Consider the following 25,205-nt stretch of genomic DNA (forward strand, 5'->3'; position numbering starts at 1 on the left):
TTGGGTTTCACCCCTGTATTTTTCTAATAAATTTGAAACGTTGGCAAGAACACAATTATTTTTTTTTTAAGAAAAGATTTATCCCGTTTCCCAGCAACCGGTGATACTAATACTTGTTTTGGATGTACTATAATATTACTAACCCAATTTTATCTTAGGGACGCAAGTAACAAGTTATAGAATAAACGATTTGGAAAGAGGAGTCGACTACGAGTTCAGGGTCGCCGGTCAGAATCACATCGGAGTCGGTCAGGAAGCCATAAAATACATGACAACACCGGAAGGTAAACCTACCGGCCCCCCGACCAACATAACATACCATTTCCAAACACCCGACGTCGTGTGCGTTTCTTGGAGTCCGCCACTTCGCGAACACCGAAACGGCCAAATAATCAAATACGAAATCCAGTTCCACAAAAAGTCCGACCACAGCAACACTGTCCGTAATGTGTCACATACGAAAGCGGTGTTCGTTAACTTGGAAGAAAACACCGAGTACGTCTTCCACGTGAGAGCCTTCACGAGTCAAGGAGAAGGGCCAACCAGCGAGAAGTTCACTATACAGACTGAAAGGGACATAGGAAGAGCCCCCATGTCGGTTAAAGCGGTCGCGACCTCGGATTCCAGTGTGGAAGTGTGGTGGGAGCCGGTACCGTCCAGAGGGAAGGTTATAGGTTATAAGATTTTCTACACGATGACAGCTGTTGAAGACTTGGACGAGTGGCAGCAGAAAACCGTAGGACTGACCGAATCTGCGGACCTGGTTAACTTAGAAAAGTATGCTCAATACGCCATAGCCGTGGCAGCTAGGATGAAGAATGGCCTCGGAAGGCTGTCCGAGAAAGAAACCGTCAAAGTCAAGCCGGAGGACGTTCCCCTGAACTTAAGAGCGCACGAGGTTACCACACACTCGATGACCTTGTCGTGGTCCCCGCCCATAAGGCTGAATCCAATCAAATACAAAATATCCTTCGACGCGGTGAAGGAGTTCGTCGATTCGCAGGGAATCACCCAAACCCAAATCATCCCCAAAGTGGAGATCAGGCTGGACTCCGCCGCGAGATCCCACACAATCAACGAGCTCTCGCCTTTCACTACGTACAACGTGAACGTCAGCGCCATCCCGACAGACAGTTCCTACAGGCCTCCCACCAAAATCACCGTGACTACTCAGATGGCGGCTCCCCAACCGATGGTCAAACCGGACTTCTACGGGGTAGTGAACGGCGAGGAAATCCACGTGATTCTGCCGCAAGCTTCGGAGGAGTACGGGCCCATCAGCCACTACTACCTGGTGGTCGTCCCCGAGAACAAGATGTCGACGCAGCGTAACCCGGATCAGCTCTTGACGGACGAGTTGATTTCGAACGTGGATAAGATACCCGAGAACCCCGGTTTGCCCTACATCGCGGCCAAGTTTCCCCAGAGAAACATTCCCTACACTTATCACCTGGGGACCGGGGAGAGCAACGACGGGTACGTCAACTACAAGTTGGAGCACGGGAAGCGTTACAGGATTTTCGTCAGGGCCGTCGTAGACACGCCTCAGAAGCATCTCTACACGAGCAGTCCCTTCTCGGAGTTCTTGTCTCTGGACATGCGGGAGGTTCCTCCGGGAGATCCGCCACTAAGACCCAACCCTAACACGACATCCGACAACGACGTGAAGGTTAGCTCTCAGAAGAAGGAAGCCGGAGTGTTGTGGATAATCGGCCCCATCATCGCGGCGCTACTCCTCTCCGTGATTCTCGTGATACTGTTCATTTTGAGGAAGCGCAGGCAGCCCTGCAAAACCCCGGACCAAACCGCCGTCACCAGGCCCCTGATTCAGCCTGATCTCAACGCTAGTATCGCTCCCAGCGATCCCGTGGAAATGCGGAGGTTGAATTTCCAAACTCCCGCTATGATATCGCACCCTCCCATTCCCATATCCGAGCTGGCCAACCACATAGAGCGGTTGAAGGCGAACGACAACTTGAAGTTTTCCCAGGAGTACGAGAGTATCGAGCCTGGTCAGCAGTTCACGTGGGATCATTCGAACATGGATGTCAACAAGCCGAAGAACCGGTACGCTAACGTCATCGCCTACGACCACAGTAGGGTGATCCTGCCTAGCGAGGGCGGGATCTTAGGGACGGACTACATCAACGCCAACTACTGCGACGGGTATCGGAAGCACAACGCGTACGTCGCGACGCAAGGCCCTCTCCAGGAAACCTTCGCGGACTTCTGGCGGATGTGCTGGGAGCTGCGGTCGTACACTTTGGTGATGATGACGAAGCTGGAGGAACGAACCCGGATAAAGTGCGACCAGTACTGGCCAACGCGCGGGACGGAGACGTACGGCAGCATGTCGGTTACGATTTCGGAGGTTCAGGAGCTGGCCACTTACTGCATAAGGACTTTCCAGCTCCAGAAGGAGGGTTATTCCGAGAAGAGGGAGTTGAAGCAGTTGCAGTTCACGGCGTGGCCGGACCACGGAGTCCCGGATCATCCCGCGCCGTTTTTGCAGTTCCTCAAGAGGGTGCGCAGCTTGAATCCTTTGGATGCTGGACCGATCATTGTACATTGTTCGGCGGGCGTTGGAAGAACAGGTGAGTTTTTCACGAATAATTTCATTTTTGTCAAGTTGACGTAGTTTAGACGCAATAAATCAAAGTTTTGGCGCCGATTAATTGCTGTAGATCAGGGGTCTCCAAACTACGGCCCGCGGGCCAAATCCGGCCCGCCAGTGTCATCAATCTGGCCCGCGACAGCCAATTATTACCTAATTGTTGTTACTATTGCTGTGATAACTTGAAGAAGAAAACACAGAATGATAATTACTTGGTTTTATTTACTTGCAAGGTAAAACTTAACGACAGAAATGATGACAAAGAAAACTTAACTAAAACACCTAAGTTTAAGCATATTAATAACTAACAAATAATTGAAATGAATCACAGTAAAAAAAACACTAATGAGATTTATGTAATTGTGATTTTCCACCGACAATACTTTGTAGTTGTGGATCAATTTTACTTGTACTAATTATCAAAAGAGATTTAAGATGCTCATCGGTTAATTGAGATCTGTAAACATTCTTTGTGTACTTCATCTTGGAAAACGATTTCTCACACAAGTAAGTAGTACCAAAAACAGAAAACAACCAACGAGCAAATTTATGCAAGTTATCAAATTGTTCCAGTGGAAGACTCTTATAAAATTCCAACAAAGATGAATTTTGATATTTGTTCTTGAGCATATCACTGCACCGTAAATCAATAATTTCCATTTGGGCTTCCGGAGCCAGGGTTTCAATGTCAGAATCAGCAGGATTTTGAAATAGCTTAATTTCATTTGCAATGACATCAAAATCTGAAAAACGAGTATCAAAATTTATCTTCAAAGCACTCAAAGTTTCGATTGCAAAATTGACGGGAAATTCAGTCTGTAGTGTGGCTGAATATTTCACATGTTTCAAAATATGTGAAACATTTTTCACGTAATTGCGATTGAAATAGTATTATTTTCTGCCTGAAGGATTTGATATTGGTGTATAAATCAGGGAGAAGCTGATTTTCTCCATGCAATCTCAAATTCAGTTCGTTCATATGATTTGTCATATTGACATAGAAAGCTAACTTCCATATCCATTCACTATTTTCTAAATCGGCAAAAAGGCGCTGCTTCTCATTTAAATAAAAAAATTTCGATCTCTGCTCGAAGTTCAAAAAAGCGCTTAAGGACTTTATCGCAACTAAGCCAGCGTACAGCAGTATGATATGGTAAATCATTTGCTCCAATCTGTTGAATAAACTCGCAGAATTGTCGGTGATTCAGCCCAGTGGATCTGATGAAGTTAACAACTGATATGACTGGTTTTAGAACCTCAGACATATCCAAACATTTTCCGCACAAGGACTGTTGATGAATGATACAGTGTAAGACTAATGGTTTTGAATCACCATCATTTTCTACAGCCTTTGACACAAGTGCAACCACTCCTTTATTTTTACCATACATATTTTTGTCTCCATCAGTTGTTATAGATTTCAAATTTCTCCATCGAAGGTTCTTTTTATTAATGGCATTTTCAACTCCCTTAAAAATATCTGCCCCAGTTATCAATATCAAGAAGTTCTTCATACACTTCATAGCTTTTAACTACTCCGCGAATAAAAATCAACACCTGAGCAGTATCTGACACATCCGTTGACTCAACCACTCATGGTGTCCATTTTTGTCAGACAGTTGAGATGATATATTTTCTGCGATGTCTTGCACCCTCCGAGCCACGGTGTTTGCTGACAAACTGACACTTTTAAATAAATTTACCTTTTCGGGGCATATTTCTTCGGCTACTGCAATCAAGCATTCTTTTATCATTTCTCCGTCGGTGAATGGATTGCCACGTTTCTCGATTTCAGGAGCCACACTAAAGCAGGCGCGAGTTGCAGACTCTTGTTCAGTACTGAAAGTTCCATTTTTCTTGTAACGTTCTGCATTCACTGTCGATTTTTCGCTTCTTTTCCATACTAACAAATCACACATAAAAACAATAAGTCAAATCAAAATACTTTTATTGACGGGTGTTACTTTATTTCACAATAGACAGTTTCGCTTCCTTCGCCTTTCCTACGCAGACTAACTCGCAGTTGCGCCGCTAGCCTTTTTATATGCAATTATTACTGCCATCTCGAGGTGATCGGAATACACTAGCTAGAACCAGAACTTTCTCGAACCAACGCGGTAATTCCAAATATTTAATTACGCCTAATGCCAGAAATTGGCCCTTGGAACAAACTGAAAAAATCATTATGGCCCGAAGGCTTCAAAGTTTGGAGACCCCTGCTGTAGATGAAACTTGGATACACCACCGAATGCCCGAAACAAAAATAAAGTCCAAACAGTGGACTGCAAAAGAGGAATCAGCTCAAAAAAAGCAAAAACTGCTTTTTTGGCTGGGAAAGTGTTGGCGACTGATAAATTGGTTAAGGTTTTTCCGTCGAGAGACGGTGCTATAGTGTTTTCGTTAGATTCATTTTAAACCAGAGGTTTCAATTTTACCTATCTACCTACCCTTCTGTAGCTAGAGGCACCATAAGGTTGTTCTCAGCAAGAGATCTTATTCACACTGTTACGAACTTTGGATTGGACGAGTTACTATGTCTCCTGGACCATAATCAGACGACTCAAGTCATCCTAGTCCAGAGCAAATATGATAGAGGCCAATGCAGCAATATTATAATGGACCAAGGGTGAAAGCTTAACATGAACCCATCCCAATGGACTTTATTAACATTCACCAAGAGGATCAAGAAAAAGATCCTAGACCCAGAGGTTCTCAAACTTATTTTGTCTACCGCTCACTTCTAGAATTGACTATTTTCCAGCGCCCCCCATTTTTTTTTACTTTACTACATCTCAAGAATCACAATCGCAGTCATTATTTTAATAAATTATGTGTGTCATGTGAAAATAAGACTTTCTGGTGAAGGTAATGTAAAACACCATTTTGTAATATTAGGAAAACTTTTATTCATGTTAATAAAACGAACATTTCAATTTGAGTTTTAAAACTAATCTATTGTGAAGGATGAATTTTATGATTTTCAACAAGTTTGTTAAAAAACGGCCGTAAGTCTCCGCGTTCGGTAATCTGCAACCGATTTCTCTTTTTAGTTAGCAACGTTAGCACTAAACCACATTCACACAAATACGATGATGGGAATGCTATAAAAAATCGTTGAACGATGGACCACAATCCAGGGTACAATTGCGGGATTGCCTTTTGTAGCCAAAATTCTTGGTATCAATTTTTCAATTTTATTTTGATTTCCTCGTTCGTCAGTTTTATGAGTTCTTCTTCCAGCTGGGTTGATCCTACTGTGTTGGTATTTGAAAAAGGATCTAACACCCAGTCCAGTATTTCCAATTTCAAAATGTCCTGGAATCGTACTGCGACATCACTGTGGAGGTTCTCCAAATGTTGGCAGTAAACGAGCAAGTCGTCGTTGTTGAAGGATACTGCTGACAAGTAAGGGAAATTGCGAAACTCACGTCTGCCGATATTATTCTTGTATAAGAGCAATTTGACTACAAAAGCAGCAATGACATTTTTTATTTTAATCAAATTAAAAGTAGTCAACTTGAAGTTGGAGATTGACTTCATTAAATAATTTATACAGGTCTGTCAATTATGCAATATCATTCTTTAAGTGATGAGGTTGTCGTGCAATTCTTCGTCTTTGTTTTCCAAGAACTCTATTACAGAGTCAAATAGATCTTGATAACCTCTTGATAACCAACGCACTTCCGTGTGAAATAGCAATCGGTTGAAATCTTCATCATTAGCAACAAAAAGCTGATTAAATAATCTGTCATTACAAGAGCTGTTTCGGATTTTATTGACTACTTTGATGATATATTGCAGTGATTGAGAGAGGCGCTCACTCAAATTTTTCGCAGCGAGCACATCTAGAATGAAGCCTTTTTGACGTCGTGTCATCCGTAGCAGCTGATATAATATTCTTCAGTGAAATTTCTTTCTCATTACAAAATTTGTCCAGTGTATTATACAGGGTGTTCCTTAAACACATGCTAATATTTAAGGAAGTAATTCTTAGACCCATTTTAAGGAAAAAACGTCTTATGGACGTATGTCCTAAACGCCTTAATTTTTGAGATACAGGGTGGCAAAGTTTTCAAAAATAATTAAGTTTTTTAATAATAACTGAGATAATTCTGTAGACATCTTTGGCATGTTTGGTACATATGTTCCATGCCTCAAGGCGCATTTCCTGATGTACAATTTTCTTAATTTTCTCTGCCAGTGGCGTACGTACGAGTTTTGAAATGTATATTTTTGGCGAAAAAAATACTACGCCACTGTTTTATCTTGAATTAAAAATTATTTTTAAAATCTCCATACATTTTTCAGCACATTTGATTTGCTGGGTTTTCTTTGTCCGACGCATGGTTTTCGCTCAAAAAATTAAAAATCGCTTTACTTAAGGATAAATTCCTTAAAAATCTGATGCGGTATCGTGCATCGACTGAAAGCAAACTAAGAGATCAGATTTGTTGCAAAATAATTGAGGATCTAAAAGGTATTTGTTTGTTGTCAGATGCACTGTTCTCAATTAAAATTACGTCATAACGCAGCACCGCTTAATAATTTTTGAAAACATAAATTTAGTTATCCTGGAATAAATGACGTGTAGCAGAATTTATTTACTGCACCTCTTGGAAATATGGAGTTTGTCGATATGTGATTTCTTTTAAAGATTAAAAGCAATAAAAAACGAATTCTCTGTATGTACAAACGTCAGTAGCTAATATTGATGTTGGTTTAAAGTAAGGTGTTGGTGTTAAAAACTGTCACAGCGCGTTTTGATTGATTTTGAAGTGTTATTGAAGTCATTTTGGTAGTCCGCTGTTTTTCTGAATATCAGTAAATATGGTAAATTATACGAATGCGGAAATGGCGCAAATGCATTACGTATATGGCCTTGCCGATGGTAATGCAACAGAAGCCAGGCGCATTTATCAGGAAAGATATCCTAATCGTGCCTTACCAGATAGCCGAACCTTTTCAAATATTCATCGTTGACTTGGGGAAACTGGTAGTTTCAAGAAAGGGACATCCTGAGACGAGTACGAGGAAGATCGCTAGAACTCTGGATATTTGTCATCAAATTGTTTGGCGTATTTTGGTTGATTTTTTGTTATACCCATACCATATTTCAAGAGTGCAGGCATTACTCCCCAGAGATTTTCCACAGCGTGTGAACTTCAGTCAGTTGTATCTACAAAGTATTGCACTGAATCCGCAGTTTGAGACACAAATTTTGTTCACAGACGAAGCAAATTTTTCTCGGAATGCCATTCAAAATTTCCATAACAATCCTGTGTGGGCTGAAGAAAATTCCCATGCAATAACCGAAACCCATTTCCAACACCAATTTTCGGTTAATGTATGGGCAGGAATTATAGGTGATCATCTAATAGGCCCATTTTTTCTACCAGGACGCCTTTATGGTCGTTCTTATTTACACTTTCTCGAAGAAGACTTACCTGGGTTATTGGAAGATGTGCCACTTGCGTTAAGGAATTGAATATGGTACATGCACGATGGCGCCCCTGCTCATTTCAGTGTAATTGTCCGAAACCATTTAAATACAGTTTATCCTAATCGTTGGATAGGTCGCGGAGGACCTCAGCAATGGCCAGCAAGATCTCCCGATCTCAACAGTTTAGATTTTTTTTTATGGGGTCACCTTAAAACTCTTGTGTATAAAACTCCCGTTAATACTTTAGAAGATTTAAGAGAGCGAATAGTTGCCTCGTGTGAAACTATACGAAATACGCCGGGAATATTTGAACGGGTGCGTAATTCCATGCGTAGAAGGGCGGAAGCATGCGTACTAAGTGCAGGTGGCCACTTCCAACAATTTTTATAATCAGTTTTGGTATTATTACTAATGAACAAATTTGTGCTATTCGTTTAGACTTACTGTCACAAAATAAAATAAAACTCGTTTTTGTGAAAAATTTATTTTTTTGCAGATTATGTTTTCAAATGTTATTAGGGAATTGATAATGCGTTATGAAGCAATTTTCAGATTCTCATTCATTTTAGAATTGATCTAATTTGTTAATTTGCTTTCTGTCGATTTTTATTTTTTTGAGTGAAAATCACGCGTCGGACAAAGAAATACCAGGAGATCAAATTTTCTCAAAAATAAATGAGGATTTTAAAAATGATTTCATTTTGAAAAGAAAGCATTGGCGTAGTACTTTTTCCCCAAAAATATCCAATGCGAAACCCGTAGGGATGCCACTGTTTGAAAAAATATAAATTTGTGTACATCAGAAAATGCGCCTTGAGGCATGGAAAATATGTACCAAATATGCTAAAGATGTCTACAAAATTATCTCAGTTATTATTAAAAAACTGATTATTTTTGAAAACTTTGCCACCCTTTATCTCAAAAGTTAAGGCTTCTAGGACATACGTCCATAGGAAGTTTTTTTCTTAAAACGGGTCTAAGAATTACCTCCTTAAATATTAGCATGTGTTTAAGGAACACCCTGTATATGGTTTCTTCTACTTTTTCAACAAAACAAGAGTTTTTTCGACATTAAAGCATATTTTGATTGATTGATTGATAATGGTTGGATGGGCAAACTTTCCCACAAGATATTCTTCATGCCGTCTGATTCTAGGTTGCTTCATTGTGATTGACTCCATGCTGGAAAGGATTCGCCACGAAAAGACTGTCGACATATATGGCCACGTAACCTGTTTACGTGCGCAGAGAAACTACATGGTTCAGACCGAGGATCAGTACATATTCATCCACGACGCTCTGCTAGAGGCGTTCATTTGCGGACAGACCCAAGTACCGGCTAGAAACTTACACTCACATATCCAGAAGTTGATGCAGCTCGAGCCCGGCGAGAACGTATCGGGCATGGAGCACGAATTCAAGAAACTGAGTAACATTAAGACTGATTCTTCACGTTTTGCTACGGCAAATTTGCCTTGTAATAAGCATAAGAATAGATTGGTACATATCTTGCCTTTTGAGAGCACTAGAGTCTGTTTGACTCCTTTGAGGAACATCGAAGGGTCGGATTATATCAACGCCAGCTTTATCGACGGCTATCGGTACCGTAAGGCTTATATCGCCACGCAAGGCCCCATGTCGGACACTACGGATGACTTGTGGAGGATGCTGTGGGAGCACAATTCGACGATCGTCGTTATGTTGACCAAGCTCAAGGAGATGGGCAGGGTGAGTACCTTTTTTTTTTTACATATACTGATTGGACCGCCATTGAAGTGCATCTTTTTTATTTCAACGTGAGCTATTGCGAGACATGGCTCTATAAACTCCATTTCTGATTCAAAATTTTTGAAATGTTCTGTCCTTTTTTAAGAATGTAGCACATTCAATATGCTTTGAAATTGAATAGGCACAAAACTCAACAAATAGCTACTACATGGATCAATAAGTCCCGAGACTAACCCAGAGATGGCGCTCTTAGTAAACCAGTAACCACGTCTTTCTAGAGTACTAACCTTTGCTTGAAACGTGTCGAAATTTTAAGTCGATCGGACCAGAAACAGCTGAGTTATCGAGGTTAGAGTAAAGTCGTTTTGTAGTTTGTTTAAAAAATGGAAAAAACCGAGTTTCGTGTTCTGATAAAACATTGTTTTTTAATGGGTAAAAACACCGTGCAAGCGAAAGAATGGATTGAAAAATGTTACCCGGACTCTTGTCCATCAAAAGCAACGATTTGTCGGTGGTTTGCCGAGTTTAAACGTGGTCGTACCGACACAAATGACGCAGAACGCTCGGGTAGACCTGTGGAAGCTGTTACACCGGAAAATGTGAGTGAAGTGACAAAAATTGTAATGAAAGATCGTAAAGTGAAGCTCCGTGAGATTGCTGAGATGACACAGATATCATATGGAAGTGTATTTACTATCCTTCATGAAAAATTGAGCATGAAAAAGGTTTTTTCTAAGTGGGTGCCGCGATTGCTTTCGATGGAACAAAAACAGCAACGAGTCGATGATTCAGAAAGCTGTTTATCGCTATTTACTCGCAACAAAAAAGATTTCTTGCGTCGTTACGTGACCATGGACGAAACATGGATACATCACTACACTCCAGAGTCAAAGCGGCAGTCATCTGAGTGGCGCACAGCTGGCGAAAGCCGTCCGAAACGTCCGAAAACGCAGCAGTCAGCTGGCAAAGTGATGGCGTCAGTTTTTTGGGATGCGCATGGCGTGATTTTCATTGACTACCTCGAAAAAGGTAAATCGATCAACAGTGATTATTATATTGACTTACTGGTACGTTTGAAGGAGGAAATCGCAAAAAAACGACCGCACATGCAGAGAAAAAAAATCCTTTTTCACCAAGACAATGCACCTTGCCACAGGTCGATGAAAACAATGGCAAAATTAAACGAATTGGGCTTTGATCTGCTTCCCCACCCCCCATACTCACCAGATTTAGCCCCCAGTGACTACTGGCTCTTTGCTGATCTTAAAAAATGCTCCAGGGAAAAAGATTTGGCTCAAATGAGGAGGTCATCGCTGAAACTGAAACTTATTTTGAAGCGAAAGATACATTTTTTTATAAACATGGTATTGAAAAATTGGAAAAGCGTTGGAACCATTCTATCACCCTAAAAGGAGATTATGTTGATGAATAAAAAAAAAATTTGTAAAAAAAATGTTTTCATTGTTAGTCTCGGGACTTATTGATCCATGTGTTATTTCTTCAGATAATAGGGTAACCTCACGGAAGCATGTAAAATTAATAGGTATAATAAGGAATAGGCAGACAATTTTTTATTTTTTTTTATTCAATATTCACTTCATTTTGATATAGAAAAAAAAAACATAGCTGTGAGAGTAGTAACTATTTTTTCATAAAATCTTAAAAATATTGGTTTAATTTGACATGTTCAAACGCTCCTATTTCTCGCGCGCTTGAGGCGTGACGTCATAGGGCACGTCCTGTCAGTTTATTGTTTACATTGAGAGTTAGTTTGATAGTTAACAAGGTGTTTCAGTTTAAATATCGCGTAATAATCATGGAAGAAGAAAAAAATCCATTATATAGATATTGCATGGTACCAATGTCTCCGAACACTATAAAAAGTGTTATAAATAAATCTGCTTATAACAAAATATCATCCGAGTAACGCCATCTATTATATATGATTTTAAACTTATGTACCTACTTTCATTATCTATGAAAATTAAAAGTCGGTCTGTTGTCAACCATTACCGTGTTTTATAATACCGGTGGCTCTTAAATTGAAATCGATATGGGAATGATTAAAGAATACTTATCTATTTATATATATATATATATATATATATATATATATATATATATATATATATATATATATATATAGAGAGAGAGAGAGAGAGAGAGAGAGAGAGATTTTATCGAGTGTGCATGATACAAATCAAAAATGGAACAATTCGTGGACACAACACTCCGCAAACCGCGGACAGAAACACGTGTCCGCGGTTTGCCCCCTTTTTTGGAGTGTTGTGTCCACGAATTGTTCCATTTTTGATATATATATATATATAGATATAGAGATATAAATATTAACGAGTGTGTATGATATAAATCAAAAGGAGGAAATTCGTGGACAGAACATATATATATATATATATATATATATATATATATATATATATATATATATATATATATATATATATACAGTGTCAGTCTACAACTTTTGTATTTGCAATTTTTTTACATAACCTCAAGATACAGTGTCACACATAAAGTCCGCATCAAATGTGATTTTTTTTTGTTCGTCTCTTCAAGCAACTTTTGATATCTCCATTAGGTTGTGCTTTAAAAATGATGCCAAATGACATGCATATGACCGATCAAGTGATTTTTCTTCCCTGTCAAATTTGACATTTTTTCCAAAAAATGTTCAGAAAAGCAGTTATTGCTCGAAATTTCGAAAATCGGTAGAGAGAAAAGATGATGGTTTTTTTACCCATATACCAATTTTTAGCTCTCTAGTACAAATTTAGTTTTTTTACAGTTTTTCGAAAATTTGACATTTGCCGATTTCTCAAATTTAGCCAAACCTTAACAAAGTTAGTGCTTTATGCCTAACTTATCTTTTCAACGCATTTTTATTACCAATTGCAATTTTAAATACAACTTATTTCGCAAAAATTTAAAACACCAGAAAAAATTATGCCAAAAATTATGCAAAGTTGATACAGTTTTTAAAAACAGATGAATATTTCACTTTTTTTCTACTTTTTGCGAAATAGTTTGATACATAAGCATAATTAAAAAACAATATCAATGAAAAGTTAATAATTTATTCTTTACTGCACTTTTCAAACAGTTAAACTTTGATTTATTAATTACGAAAAATTACAACGCAATTAAACTAAGGGGAGGAATTATACGAAAGTAATTTCACATTTACTAAATATCTTTTATGAGGTATGAATGAACAAAATTACTTCAGAAATCAATTTAGATTTTGTTGCCTAGAAAACTAAACCGTAAAAAATTCTAACAAACATCTGTTAAAATAAAGTTATGATTTAAATTAAGAACACTAAATCAAATCGAAACATATGCCTAAACCATGTAAATACCAATAGAAATACAAAATAAAAAGTCACATTTCGGTGTGCCTTCCACCACGTTCAATGCAATCAATTGTTCTTTTTAAAACATCTTTAACTGCATTCTTTATACTATGGGGTTTCGTGCTTACAAAACATTCTCGATTAACTGCCTCTGAATGGTTTATATCTCGAAAAGGTCTTTGCTTATACACCTTTTGTTTTAAGTAACCCCACAAGAAGAAATCTAGTGGGGTTATATCAGGAGATCTAGGCGGCCAAAAGTGTTCCATAGTGCGACTGATTACTTCGCCCCTAAATATTTCCAAAAGACGCTCTTTAACCAACATTGTAGTATGAATAGGTGCACCATCACACTGATACCACACAACATTTCTTACTTGAAGGGGCATATTATCCAAAACTTCAGATAGTTCGGTATTCACAAAGTGTAGGTAGTCCGCAGAATTTAAATTATGTCTAAAAAAGTATGGTCCTATAATTTGATCGTTTAATATGCCACACCATACATTCGTCTTGAACGAATATTGATCTCAACATTCGATTGCGAAATGTGGGTTTTCTTTTGCCCACCACCTGCAGTTTTGCGAGCTCACAACGCCATTTGAAGAGAAGGTCGCTTCATCTGTTCATAAAATTTGATAAGGAAAATGATAATTTTCTTCTTTTTCCCCTTGAAACCAAAAAGAAAAATACAAGCGCATATCGAAGTCCCTTTCTTTTAATGTATTGATAAATTTCGGTTTATGAGGCGTAAATTTATTTTTGTGTAAAATACGTCGTACACTCTCTCGGTTAACATCTGTTCTATCTGCAATATCTTGAATACTTGTTTTTTATGTTCTACGACATCCAAACATATTTCAAATTCCACTTCTAGAAGGCTGATGTGCTTTTCTAAAATTACTCTCAACCGAGCCAGTAGATTTAAACTTAGCTATTATCCTACTAACTGTTGACTGATGAATATTTCATGCAGGATGTCTGGCATTGAAAATATCAGCTACTTGTCGGTGACCGGTATTCTCGCCGCATATTAAAACGATTTCAATTTTCTCTTGAAGATTCAGCATTTTTAACAACACACTAGACAACGAATAAACAATTTCAAATCTGAAACTGATAAACACTATTTTGAGTTATTCAACAAATGTCATGTGACAATAAAATATTTTACTTATTCAGTTCAGTTCAATTGTTTCCACAGTACCCTTAGTTTAATTTCGTTGTAATTTTTCGTAATTAGTAAATCAAAGTTTAACTGTTTGAAAAGTGCAGTAAAGAATAAATTATTGACTTTTCATTGATATTGTTTTTTAATTATGCTTATGTATCAAGCTATTTCGCAAAAAGTAGAAATAAAGTGAAATATTTATCTGTTTTTAAAAACTGTATCAACTTTGCATCATTTTTGACATAATTTTTTCTGGTGTTTTGAATTTTTGCGAAATAAGTTGTATTTAGAATTGCAATCGGTAATAAAAATGCGTTGGAAAGATAAGTTAGGCATAAAGCACTAACTTTGTTGAGGTTTGGCTAAATTTGAGAAATCGGCAAATGTTAAATTTTCGAAAAACTGTAAAAAAAAAAAAATTGTACTAGAGAGCTAAAAATTGGTATGAAAAAACAATCATCTTTTCTCTCTACTGATTTTCGAAATTTCGAGCAATAACTGCTTTTCTGAACATTTTTTGGAAAAAATGTCAAATTTGACAGGGAAGAAAAATCACTTGATCGGTCATATGCATGTCATTTGGCATCATTTTTAAAGCACAACCTAATGGAGATATCAAAAGTTGCTTGAAGAGATGAACAAAAAAAATCCCATTTGATGCGGACTTTATGTGTGACACTGTATATGAATAGATAAGTACCATTTCACTAGTGGATAATTCCGTTCCGTTCTCTTTCAAGGAAATTTCTGTTACTTGGTTGGGTTTCTTTTTTATTTGGTTAAACAACTACCATGTGGTTTTTGTTTTATTAGTTGAGTTGGCAATCTTCAGATCGATTGTTTTTTTTTCTATTTTCTTGCAACTGTTGCTTTATCTTTCTGTTAATTGCTGGCTGATATCTCTATATGATGCGTCAACGTTCGCTAATTGAGAATATAATGTAACCAAATCTTTCAGTTTGATAATTTCATCCGGTACTATGATTTTGCCATAAATTGACCCCCGATTCAATGCGTCTCACAGGAAAAGATAATTCAGTATAGTACAAGATAGTTCTGTAAAAAATATCATATGCTGGATTGGGACATGTTTCAGTTAAAAGATCATGCCAATCTTCATTTTCCAAGAAGGTTTTGAAGTTAGAGATATTGACTTCTGAAAAATCTCTCTGATATTTAAAAATAAATATAAATAATCTCATATATTGTGTTACCGACTGAAACATTGTACAGGAAAATGGATTAACGAGGTCTCTCAGTACAAAAATAAAAACTCTGCTCCCGCTTCTCACTGATGAGCTTATTCAGGGCAGTAAAATCAGTGTATAACAATAAATTGAACATTTAAATCGGCAAACAAAACAGTAAATAAAATATATGTGTGAAATTTTTTTGTTCGACAAAAGAAGTCGTACCTTCACATTAACGTAATTTTTCATAAGTTTATCAATTTTGACTGAAATTATTTTTAAGGAGAAGTGCCATCAATATTGGCCGAGCGAGAGATCTGTTAGATACCAGTGTTTCGTCGTTGATCCCATCGCCGAGTACAATATGCCGCAGTATATTCTACGCGAGTTCAAAGTAACCGACGCCAGAGATGGATCCTCACGAACGATCAGGCAATTTCAGTTTACCGATTGGCCAGAACAGGGAGTACCGAAATCCGGAGAAGGGTTCATAGACTTTATCGGCCAAGTACATAAGACCAAGGAACAGTTTGGACAGGATGGCCCCATCACTGTACACTGCAGGTTAGTGAAGAAGTTTTTGTATTGCATTTATTTCATACACCCCATACTAATTATTATCGCCCCAAGATTTGATTTATGCCTATGAATATCTTATTATTCAAATCGTCAACAGTTTTAGCATGCCATAAAATGGTGGTGTCGTCTGCAAATAAAGTAATTTTTCCAAAAGTGTGCACACTCGGTAAATTATTCATACATACAAGAAAAAAGTGGGTCCTAAAACCGATCCTTGTGGCACTCCATAGTCAATATTAATATATTTTGGAATAGAATGATTATTGATTGTTTTTACCATGTTTTCGCAGTGCTGGGGTAGGAAGGACTGGTGTATTCATCACTTTGAGTATAGTACTGGAGAGGATGCAGTATGAAGGTGTTGTAGATGTGTTCCAGACAGCAAGAATTTTGCGAACTCAGCGCCCGGCAATGGTACAAACCGAGGTGAGTTTATGTTGCCTGAAATTTAGTAGCTCACTTTCTCTTTTAGAAAATAAACCCAATTTGCTTCTGATAACAATAATGGTCGTTATTTATCATTTTCATAGTTATTGTATGAGGGTGGTTCCTGAAGTACAGCCCAACAAACTCATACAATATATAAGTTTGAAAATGTCCTTAAAGGACGAAACTGCAGTAACGTCAGTTACAAATAAAAGTGGTTAAAACATAGAAAGTTTAATTTCTCTTTTCTTCATTAATTAATCGATTGATTATAAAACATTAAATTTTTTTGAGCATTTAAAAAAAATTTTTCATATAAATACAAGTATTCTACTTAAAAAACATACACTTATTTATTTGCATGCTATCCCCTGAGCTTTTCAATTAATTAATTTCAATGAATTAAAAAAAATTTAAAAAAATATTGTTTTTGTCAGATTAAGCGAATCCCTCTAGATAATCGTCAGATTATGAGACAGCACATCTAAAACATAAAGATGAACCATATATATCTCAATCTGACGCGCTTGAGTATTCCAAAATGGCGAATTTTTTTTTGCACATTATAATAATGGCCGCGAGTTTGCGTCAGATCGAAATCATCAGATTATTGATTGAGAGCTTTTATTGTTGCACTTAACACCCCCTTAGAAAATCTGACGCGCTCGATTACATTTTTTTTCTTTTCACTTTCAACCTTTACATCATGCCACATCATGCAAACGATCAGATTAACATACCAACATTATTAAAAATACGTAGGACATTGATGCTATCAACATTGCGAGTTCTAATAAACGTTGGACATCAGACATTTTTTATGTCACGTTTTCAAGAGCAACGTAACCCTTAATTTGAGCCCCGATTATTTCTATCGGGTTTAACTCGCAATGGTAAGGAGGAAGTCTCAAAATGGTGATGCCTTCAGTACGAGATATTGTATCCACCATATGCTGGCCATATCCGTCACGATGCTGTTTAATGACACTCATAAGCTCGGCCTTAACCATGTCCTCGAAAAATGGAATTCCTTTTTGTCCTAACCAACTCTGCACATCTGCTTTTCTAGTGGTCATAATTGGCAGCTGTTCTACTAATCGGCTGTGATAAGAAGCGTTATCCATTACTATTACAGAATTTGGCTTGACTTGTGAAAGAAGGGATTCAAATCATCCTTCAAAGCGTTGGGCGTCCATGTCTTCGTGATAATCCCCCGTTTTTTTGGATAAAGAAGTAGTGCACTATCGTCTAAAAAGCCACCCTTGCTACCTATATGGGCGACAATTAGTCGTTGCTCTTTACCCGTCGGTCCGCGTAACCCTGTTGATAAACCGTCCACAAATGCTTGACGATAACTAGTTACAGTAGTATCTTGCCAGATCTTAGATACTGTGTGACCAGCATTCACCCACGTTTCTTCCAGATAATAAATCTTTTTGTGAGCAGAACGCATTCCTCCAATAGAGCGAATATATCTCCGTCGCCATGAGACTATATCTTCTCTTTCTATTAAGACGGATTTACGGTGTCGTTTGGCATATATTATTTTCCTTAACTTTTGGGAAAAAAAGTTTTTTTTTTTTTTTTTTTGTTACTGAATTCTACATACATTGTGATTTATATATACTTTTTGAAATATTACTGTCTACCTAGAAACTAATAATATTCTAGGAACTAATTAATGACAGTTATACCTGAGTTTAACCAACATTTATACCTGAGTTTAATGACAAGGCAACTAATTATCTCACAATAAAGTGTGAATGTGATGAAAATCTATGATAATGTATTTTGGAAAACAAGTATCCGCCAACTCTATCTCATATTTTAAAGTTAATAAATATAACAGTCTATTTAATAAATATAATAAAATATATTTAATAAATACAGAACAAAGTCACCTTCACAAGAAACAGAACACACTACGCCTATGCAGATGAGGACGCTTGATAATGAAGAAACCGAATGACTAGTTATGGCATTTTAAGGACGCAAATATAATAGACCTGCGAAGTGTTCAGTTTACCGATGTTTCAAAGTATTTAACGAACTGGTTCACCTATTCGCTCGTACATCCTGTCGATATGCAGAAGCTATCTTGTTACGGGGGGCGAATTTTACGAAATCATCTTACTTTTCAATTATTCACAATGGCGATGCATAGACAATAAAAATGACCCCGGTAACATTTAACATTGTTGCTGTTAGCTCTCAGTTCAATTTGTATAGAGTTACCTTCAGTTGAAAATTGTCAGACTACAGTCCAACAACTGTTTGTTATCAAGCTTCAGAGGGTGAATTAACGCTCTGGGGTGGGCCAATCCTGGAAGATTCTGCCAGAAGTCCATGAATCTCCTTGCCATCCAGGTGTTCAATCTTTGTTTGGCAAAGCCTGAAGCGATGCCAATGACAGGTTCTGGTCCGATGGTTCCAGGTCAGTATGGCCAGGAGTCCAGACCAGAGACACAATCTGTTAAGTCTTGCTGTCGAGGAGGGTCGTTTTTGGCAATCTGCTACCAATGTAGATGCTTGACTGTCCGAGAATATTTTCATTGACTTGTTTATGACTGTTTTAACTAACTTGAATATTTAATTTCAGGATCAGTACCAGTTCTGCTACCGTGCCGCTTTGGAATACCTGGGATCCTTCGATCATTATACTAATTAAATGGCGTAATGTTCCATTTGGGAAAACGAGCAGACAATAACTGCCCACCATGATATTGTTAGCGTAAGCGTATCATAAAATATAAGCTAACTCGTTTATGCATATTGCATATTTTTACTGCCAAAATGGATATTAGCGCTATATTGAATTAACATAACAAGTGAATAGTGAATCATAGATCTAGTGTGCAAATGTGTGTAAAATATGTGCCTAATGTATATGTGGAAAAGAAATGTCAGAATTTATATTTATTTTGAACACCAGACGAACGACTAGCAATTCCCTGTACAAAAAGATATGATTCACGTCTTTCGTTCTAGATGAATGGTTAATATGTATTCGGAGTCCATGTTGAAATTGAATCCTTTCGCATCGAAAAGAAAAATCTAATTTGAAATTTCGTCTTCGTTTAGTTGACATTTTTTAGATCGTCTTCGGGATCAATTCCGGTACTAGATTTATCGTTAGAAGTTTTCAAAAAGTCATAAACCTGTTTTCAAAGAGAATGAATCCCAGTGTTGTAACAAAAAATTTCTTTGAAAACTTCATCTTTCATCTTTGATTTTTTTTTTTTTCGCTTGGACAAAAAGATATTTTCTTTGTATTTTTAACACAAGGTTTTCCATTTTAAATATTAGGGTAATGAATTACAATTTTTATATTTATAGTTTGTCTTGACACAACAGTGTTGATTTTTTTTTTTTCGGTAATAATATTCATTTTTGTTTTACTGTTTCAGATTCAGTAATAAAAATAATAATTTCTCTTGTTGAATATTTTTCAATAGTGGGCTAATAAATCACTATTATTATATTCATAATTTTATATCTTGACAGGACAGTATCCATTAAATTTTTTTTTATAATAATTTAAATTTTTTTGCATTTTCAATAACAATAAAAATCATGACTTCTCTTTTTGAGAGTTTTGCTATAGTAGGCCAATAAATTACTTTTATTATATTAATAATTTTATATATTGATACTACTATATAAATTTTAAATTTTTTTCCAGCAATAAATTAAATTTTTTTGCAGTTTCCATAATAAAAATAATAATTTCTCTTGTTGAATATTTTTCAATAGTGGGCTAATAAATCACTATTATTATATTCATAATTTTATATCTTGACAGGGCAGTATCCATTAAATTTTTTTTTTATAATAATTTAAATTTTTTTGCATTTTCAATAACAATAAAAATCATAACTTCTCTTATTGAGAGTTTTGCAATAGTAGGCCAATAAATTACTTTTAATATATTAATAATCTTATATATTGATACTACTATATAAATTTAAAATTTTTTTTTAGTAATAAATTAAATTTTTTTGCAGTTTCCATAATAAAAATAATAATTTCTCCTGTTGAATGTTTTTCAATAGTAGGCTAATAAATCACTATTATTATATTCATAATTTTATATCTTGACAGGACAGTATCCAATAAATTTTTTTTTTAATAATAATTTTAATTTTTTTTGCATTTTCAATAACAATAAAAATCATAACTTCTCTTATTGAGAGTTTTGCAATAGTAGGCCAATAAATTACTTTTAATATATCAATAATTTTATATATTGATACTACTATATAAATTTTAAATTTTTTTCAGTAATAAATTAATTTTTTTTTGCAGTTTCCATAATAAAAATAATAATTTCTCTTGTTGAATGTTTTTCAATAGTAGGCTAATAATTCACTATTATTATATTCATAATTTTATATCTTGACAGGACAGTATCCAATAATTTTTTTTTATAATAATTTAAATTTTTTGCATTTTCAATAACAATAAAAATCATAACTTCTCTTATTGAGAGTTTTGCAATAGTAGGCCAATACATTACTTTTATTATATTAATAATTTTATATATTGACACAACTATATTAATTTTAAATTTTTTTCAGTAATAAATTAATTTTTTTGCAGTTTCCATAATAAAAATAATAATTCCTCTTGTTGAATGTTATTCAATAGTAGGTTAATAAATCACTATTATTATATTCATAATTTTATATATTGACACTACAATATTAATTTTTAACTTTTTTCAGTAATAAATTTTTTTTTCAGTTTCCATAATAAAAATAATAATTTCTTTCGTTGAACATTTTTCAATAGTAGGCTAATAATTCACTATTATTATGTTCATAATTCTATATCTTTTTTTTAATAATAATTTTATTTTTTTTGCATTTTTAATAACAATTAAAATCATAACTTCTCTATTATATACTGGCACTACAATATTAATTTTAAATTTTTTTCAGTAATAAATTGATTTTTTTGCAGTTTCCATAATAAAAATAATAATTTCTCATGTTCAATGTTTTTCAATAACAGGCTGATAAATCACTATTGTTATATTTATAATTCTATATTTTAACAAAACAATATTGATTTCAATGTTTTTTTCGGTAATAATTAAATTTTTTTGTAGTAGGTTTCATAATAATAAAAATAATATGAGTAACAATTTGAATCAAATTACAAATAATTATCCACTGAAATAGTCAAAATATCAATAATATATTAGCAATGGAACTTAAATGAACAAAAATCAAGATAAAAGATGAAAATGACCACAAAGTAAAAAGAAAGGAAAATAATAAAAGATAAAAATAAGTAAATAAATAAAATTTAAAAATTAAATGAAAAAATTAAAAGAATAAAAAAAATTGAAATATTTCAAACTCTATGTTAGGTATTCTATGGTCTAATATAATTCGAAATCTATGAAAGATCAAATAGAATTATAATGAGGAGCTGAAATATCAATAAAATATGAGCAATTAAAAATGAAATGGAAATAAAATAAAATTAAAACTTTTATTGAAACAACTATAAGAATTAAATAAAAACAACAATAAAAATTAATTGGCGCTCCGGGGCGACTTCATCAATTCCAGTGGCGCATTTGCTTTTTCAGCTGCAGAAAAACCCGGAAAAACCTGCAGCACCACATCATCTGAAGATCTTGATCTAACAATGTCCTCTCTCCTACAAAACAAAATGTAGGGTGTCTCCAGAGGCTCCAATAAAATTATCAAGATGAAAGATCAAAATGAGCAAATAATTAAAATTGAAAACTAAAAAAATAATGTTTCAAACTTTACGTTCTGACTTCCATTGTCTAATATAATTCAAAATTTATGAAAGAACAAATAAAATTATAATGAGTAGCTGAAATATCAATGAAATATAAGCAATAAAAAATGAAATGAAAATACAATAAAATTAATAAAATAAAATTATCAAGATGAAAGATGAAAATGAGCAAATAATTAAAATTGAAAACTAAAAAAAATTAAAATATTTCAAACTTTACGTTCTGACTTCTATTGTCTAATATAATTCAAGATTCATGAAAGAACGAATAAAATTATAATGAGTAGCTAAAATATCAATGAAATAAAAGCAATAAAAAATGAAATGAAAATACAATAAAATCAATAAAACAAAATAATCAAGATAAAAGATGAAAATGGTTTAAATTGTTTTGATTTTTGAATTTTTTTTGCTCACTTTCATCTTGATCATTTTATTCGTTTTATTGTAATTTCATTTCACGTTTCATTGCTTATTTATTCTCTCATAGATTTTGAATCATTTCAAAATCATATTATAAAATGGAAGTCCGAACTATTTGAGGTTTCATAATACAGAATAAGTAATTATATCTGTGCCAAGGGCTCTATAAATAATGCACTTTTTGATGAATCTCTGCGCCTATCTCTGCCGTTTTGATCCCGAAGACAGCCTCTGCCTATCGAACAAACTAATTCTTCACTTCCACTTCATTTCTTTCACTCCATTTCTGCCATTTCTTGTAAAAATCATTATATTAGTTTTCTACTTTCCCAAACTTTATTTAGTTGTAGTAAATGAGAATAAAATAAACATAAATACACATGTATATATTATAGTGGTACCTTGCCTGTTGAAATGTAAAATTTTCCGTTGAACCGAACGACTTGGTGAAAAAATATTGCTTGCTTGGGTTTCAAACTCTTGAAGTACAGTGCCACTGATACGGTTCAATTTTATTTTGTATTTTCAGCTCAGATCTTGATTCGAAGACGGTGAAGACTAGAAAATTAATTAATTTGACTGATATGACAATGCCCAAAATTACAATATATTAACTCCAAGTTCCGTCAGTATATACGCTATTCACACTTGATTCAGACATCATTGTTCAACGAAAATACAGCCTTTTGGATTATTTCTTACTGAACAATTTGAAAAATTCACAACTTTTGATGGATTTGTGTCGGGTCTCGCTTTGAAATTCTGTGTTGAGTCTAATCAACAAGTTCAAAAACATGAAAAATAGAGATAAAGGTCCTAAAAATAAGAGCGATAGCTCATTCGATTCGGAATCACCTCTAGAAAAATTTTTTTGGAGATAATAAATGCCAAATTGAATTGCATTAAAATTTAATTCAGTAATTTTTATTTGCTTCTATTTTTTTTTTTAAAGATTCCTATTATTTCAATAGATAGTTAAAATTGAGTCAGAAAGTAAAAATATAATAAAGACCAAATTGAATTTTATTCGAATATACTAGTATTCTTGGGCAAATTTAATCATTTTTATTTGTAATTTTATTTGTTTTTTGTAAAGATTCCTATTCTTTCAAAATATACTTAAAAATCAGTCAAAAATTAAAATTATAATAAATATCAAATTCAATTTTATTCAAATTTATTTTAATAATTTTTATTTGCTACCAGTTTTTTGTAAAGATTCCTATTATTTCAAAAGATAGTTAAAATTAAGTCAGAAAGTAAAAATATAATAAATGCCAAATTGAATTGCATTAAAATTTAATTCAGTAATTTTTATTTGCTTCTAAATTTTTTTTTGAAAAGATTCCTATTATTTCAATAGATAGTTAAAATTGAGTCAGAAAGTAAAAATAAATAAAGACCAAATTGAATTTTATTCAAATATACTAGTATGCTTGGGCAAATTTAATCATTTTTATTTGTAATTTTATTTATTTTTTGTAAAGATTCCTATTCTTTCAAAAGATACTTAAAAATCAGTCAAAAATTAAAAATCAAATTAAATTTTATTCAAATTTGATTCAACAATTTTTTTCGCTTCTAGTTTTCTTGGAAATATTCCTATCATTTGAAGAGAAAGTTAAAATTGATTCTGAAAGTAAAGATATAATGAATACCACATTAAATTTTATTAAAATTCAATTTAAAAATTTTTTATTTGTTACCAGTTTTTTGTAAAAATTCCTATTATTTCAAAAAATAGTTAAAATTAAGTCAGAAAGTAAAAATATAATAAATACCAAATTGAATTGTATTAAAATTGAATTCAGTAATTTTTATTTGCTTCTATTTTTTTCTTTGGAAAAGATTCCTATTCTTTCAAAAGATAGTTAAAAATGAGTCAAAAATTAAAAATATAATAAATATCAAATTAAATTTTATTCAAATTTAATTTAATGATTTTTTTCGCTTCTAGTTTTTTTGGAAATATTCCTATTATTTATAAAGAAAGTTAAAATTGATTCTGAATGTAAAAATATAATAAATACCGAATTAAATTTTATTCAAATTTATTTTAATAATTTTTATTTGCTACCAGTTTTTTTGTAAAGATTCCTATTATTTCAAAAGATAGTTAAAATTAAGTCGGAAAGTAAAAATATAATAAATGCCAAATTGAATGGCATTAAAATTTAATTCAGTAATTTTTATTTGCTTCTAAATTTTTTTTTGAAAAGATTCCTATTATTTCAATATATAGTTAAAATTGAGTCAGAAAGTAAAAATAAATAAAGACCAAATTGAATTTTATTCAAATATACTAGTATGCTTGGGCAAATTTAATCATTTTTATTTGTAATTTTATTTATTTTTTGTAAAGATTCCTATTCTTTCAAAAGATACTTAAAAATCAGTCAAAAATTAAAAATCAAATTAAATTTTATTCAAATTTGATTCAACAATTTTTTTCGCTTCTAGTTTTCTTGGAAATATTCCTATC

General features: G+C 34.0%; 1 protein-coding gene across 4 annotated transcripts in view; it reads left to right on the forward strand.

The window, feature by feature from the left end:
- Lar (tyrosine-protein phosphatase Lar) overlaps positions 1-19,763 on the forward strand; it is a 351,016-nt gene extending 331,253 nt beyond the window's left edge. For all 4 annotated transcript variants that reach the window (XM_074177677.1, XM_074177678.1, XM_074177679.1 and 1 more), the window contains 5 exons: positions 159-2,594; positions 9,211-9,782; positions 15,801-16,081; positions 16,387-16,522; positions 19,122-19,763. In XM_074177677.1, the coding sequence (XP_074033778.1) occupies positions 159-2,594; positions 9,211-9,782; positions 15,801-16,081; positions 16,387-16,522; positions 19,122-19,190 (3,494 nt within the window). In that variant the 3' untranslated portion in view covers positions 19,191-19,763. The remainder of the gene's footprint in view (positions 1-158; positions 2,595-9,210; positions 9,783-15,800; positions 16,082-16,386; positions 16,523-19,121) is intronic.
- The last annotated feature ends 5,442 nt before the right edge of the window (positions 19,764-25,205 follow it).

This window comes from Leptinotarsa decemlineata, unplaced genomic scaffold (genome assembly GCF_025532065.1).
Source record: "Leptinotarsa decemlineata unplaced genomic scaffold, Ldec_3_MD MMD2_tig00003192_RagTag_RagTag, whole genome shotgun sequence".
NCBI classification, from domain to species: Eukaryota; Metazoa; Arthropoda; class Insecta; order Coleoptera; family Chrysomelidae; genus Leptinotarsa; species Leptinotarsa decemlineata.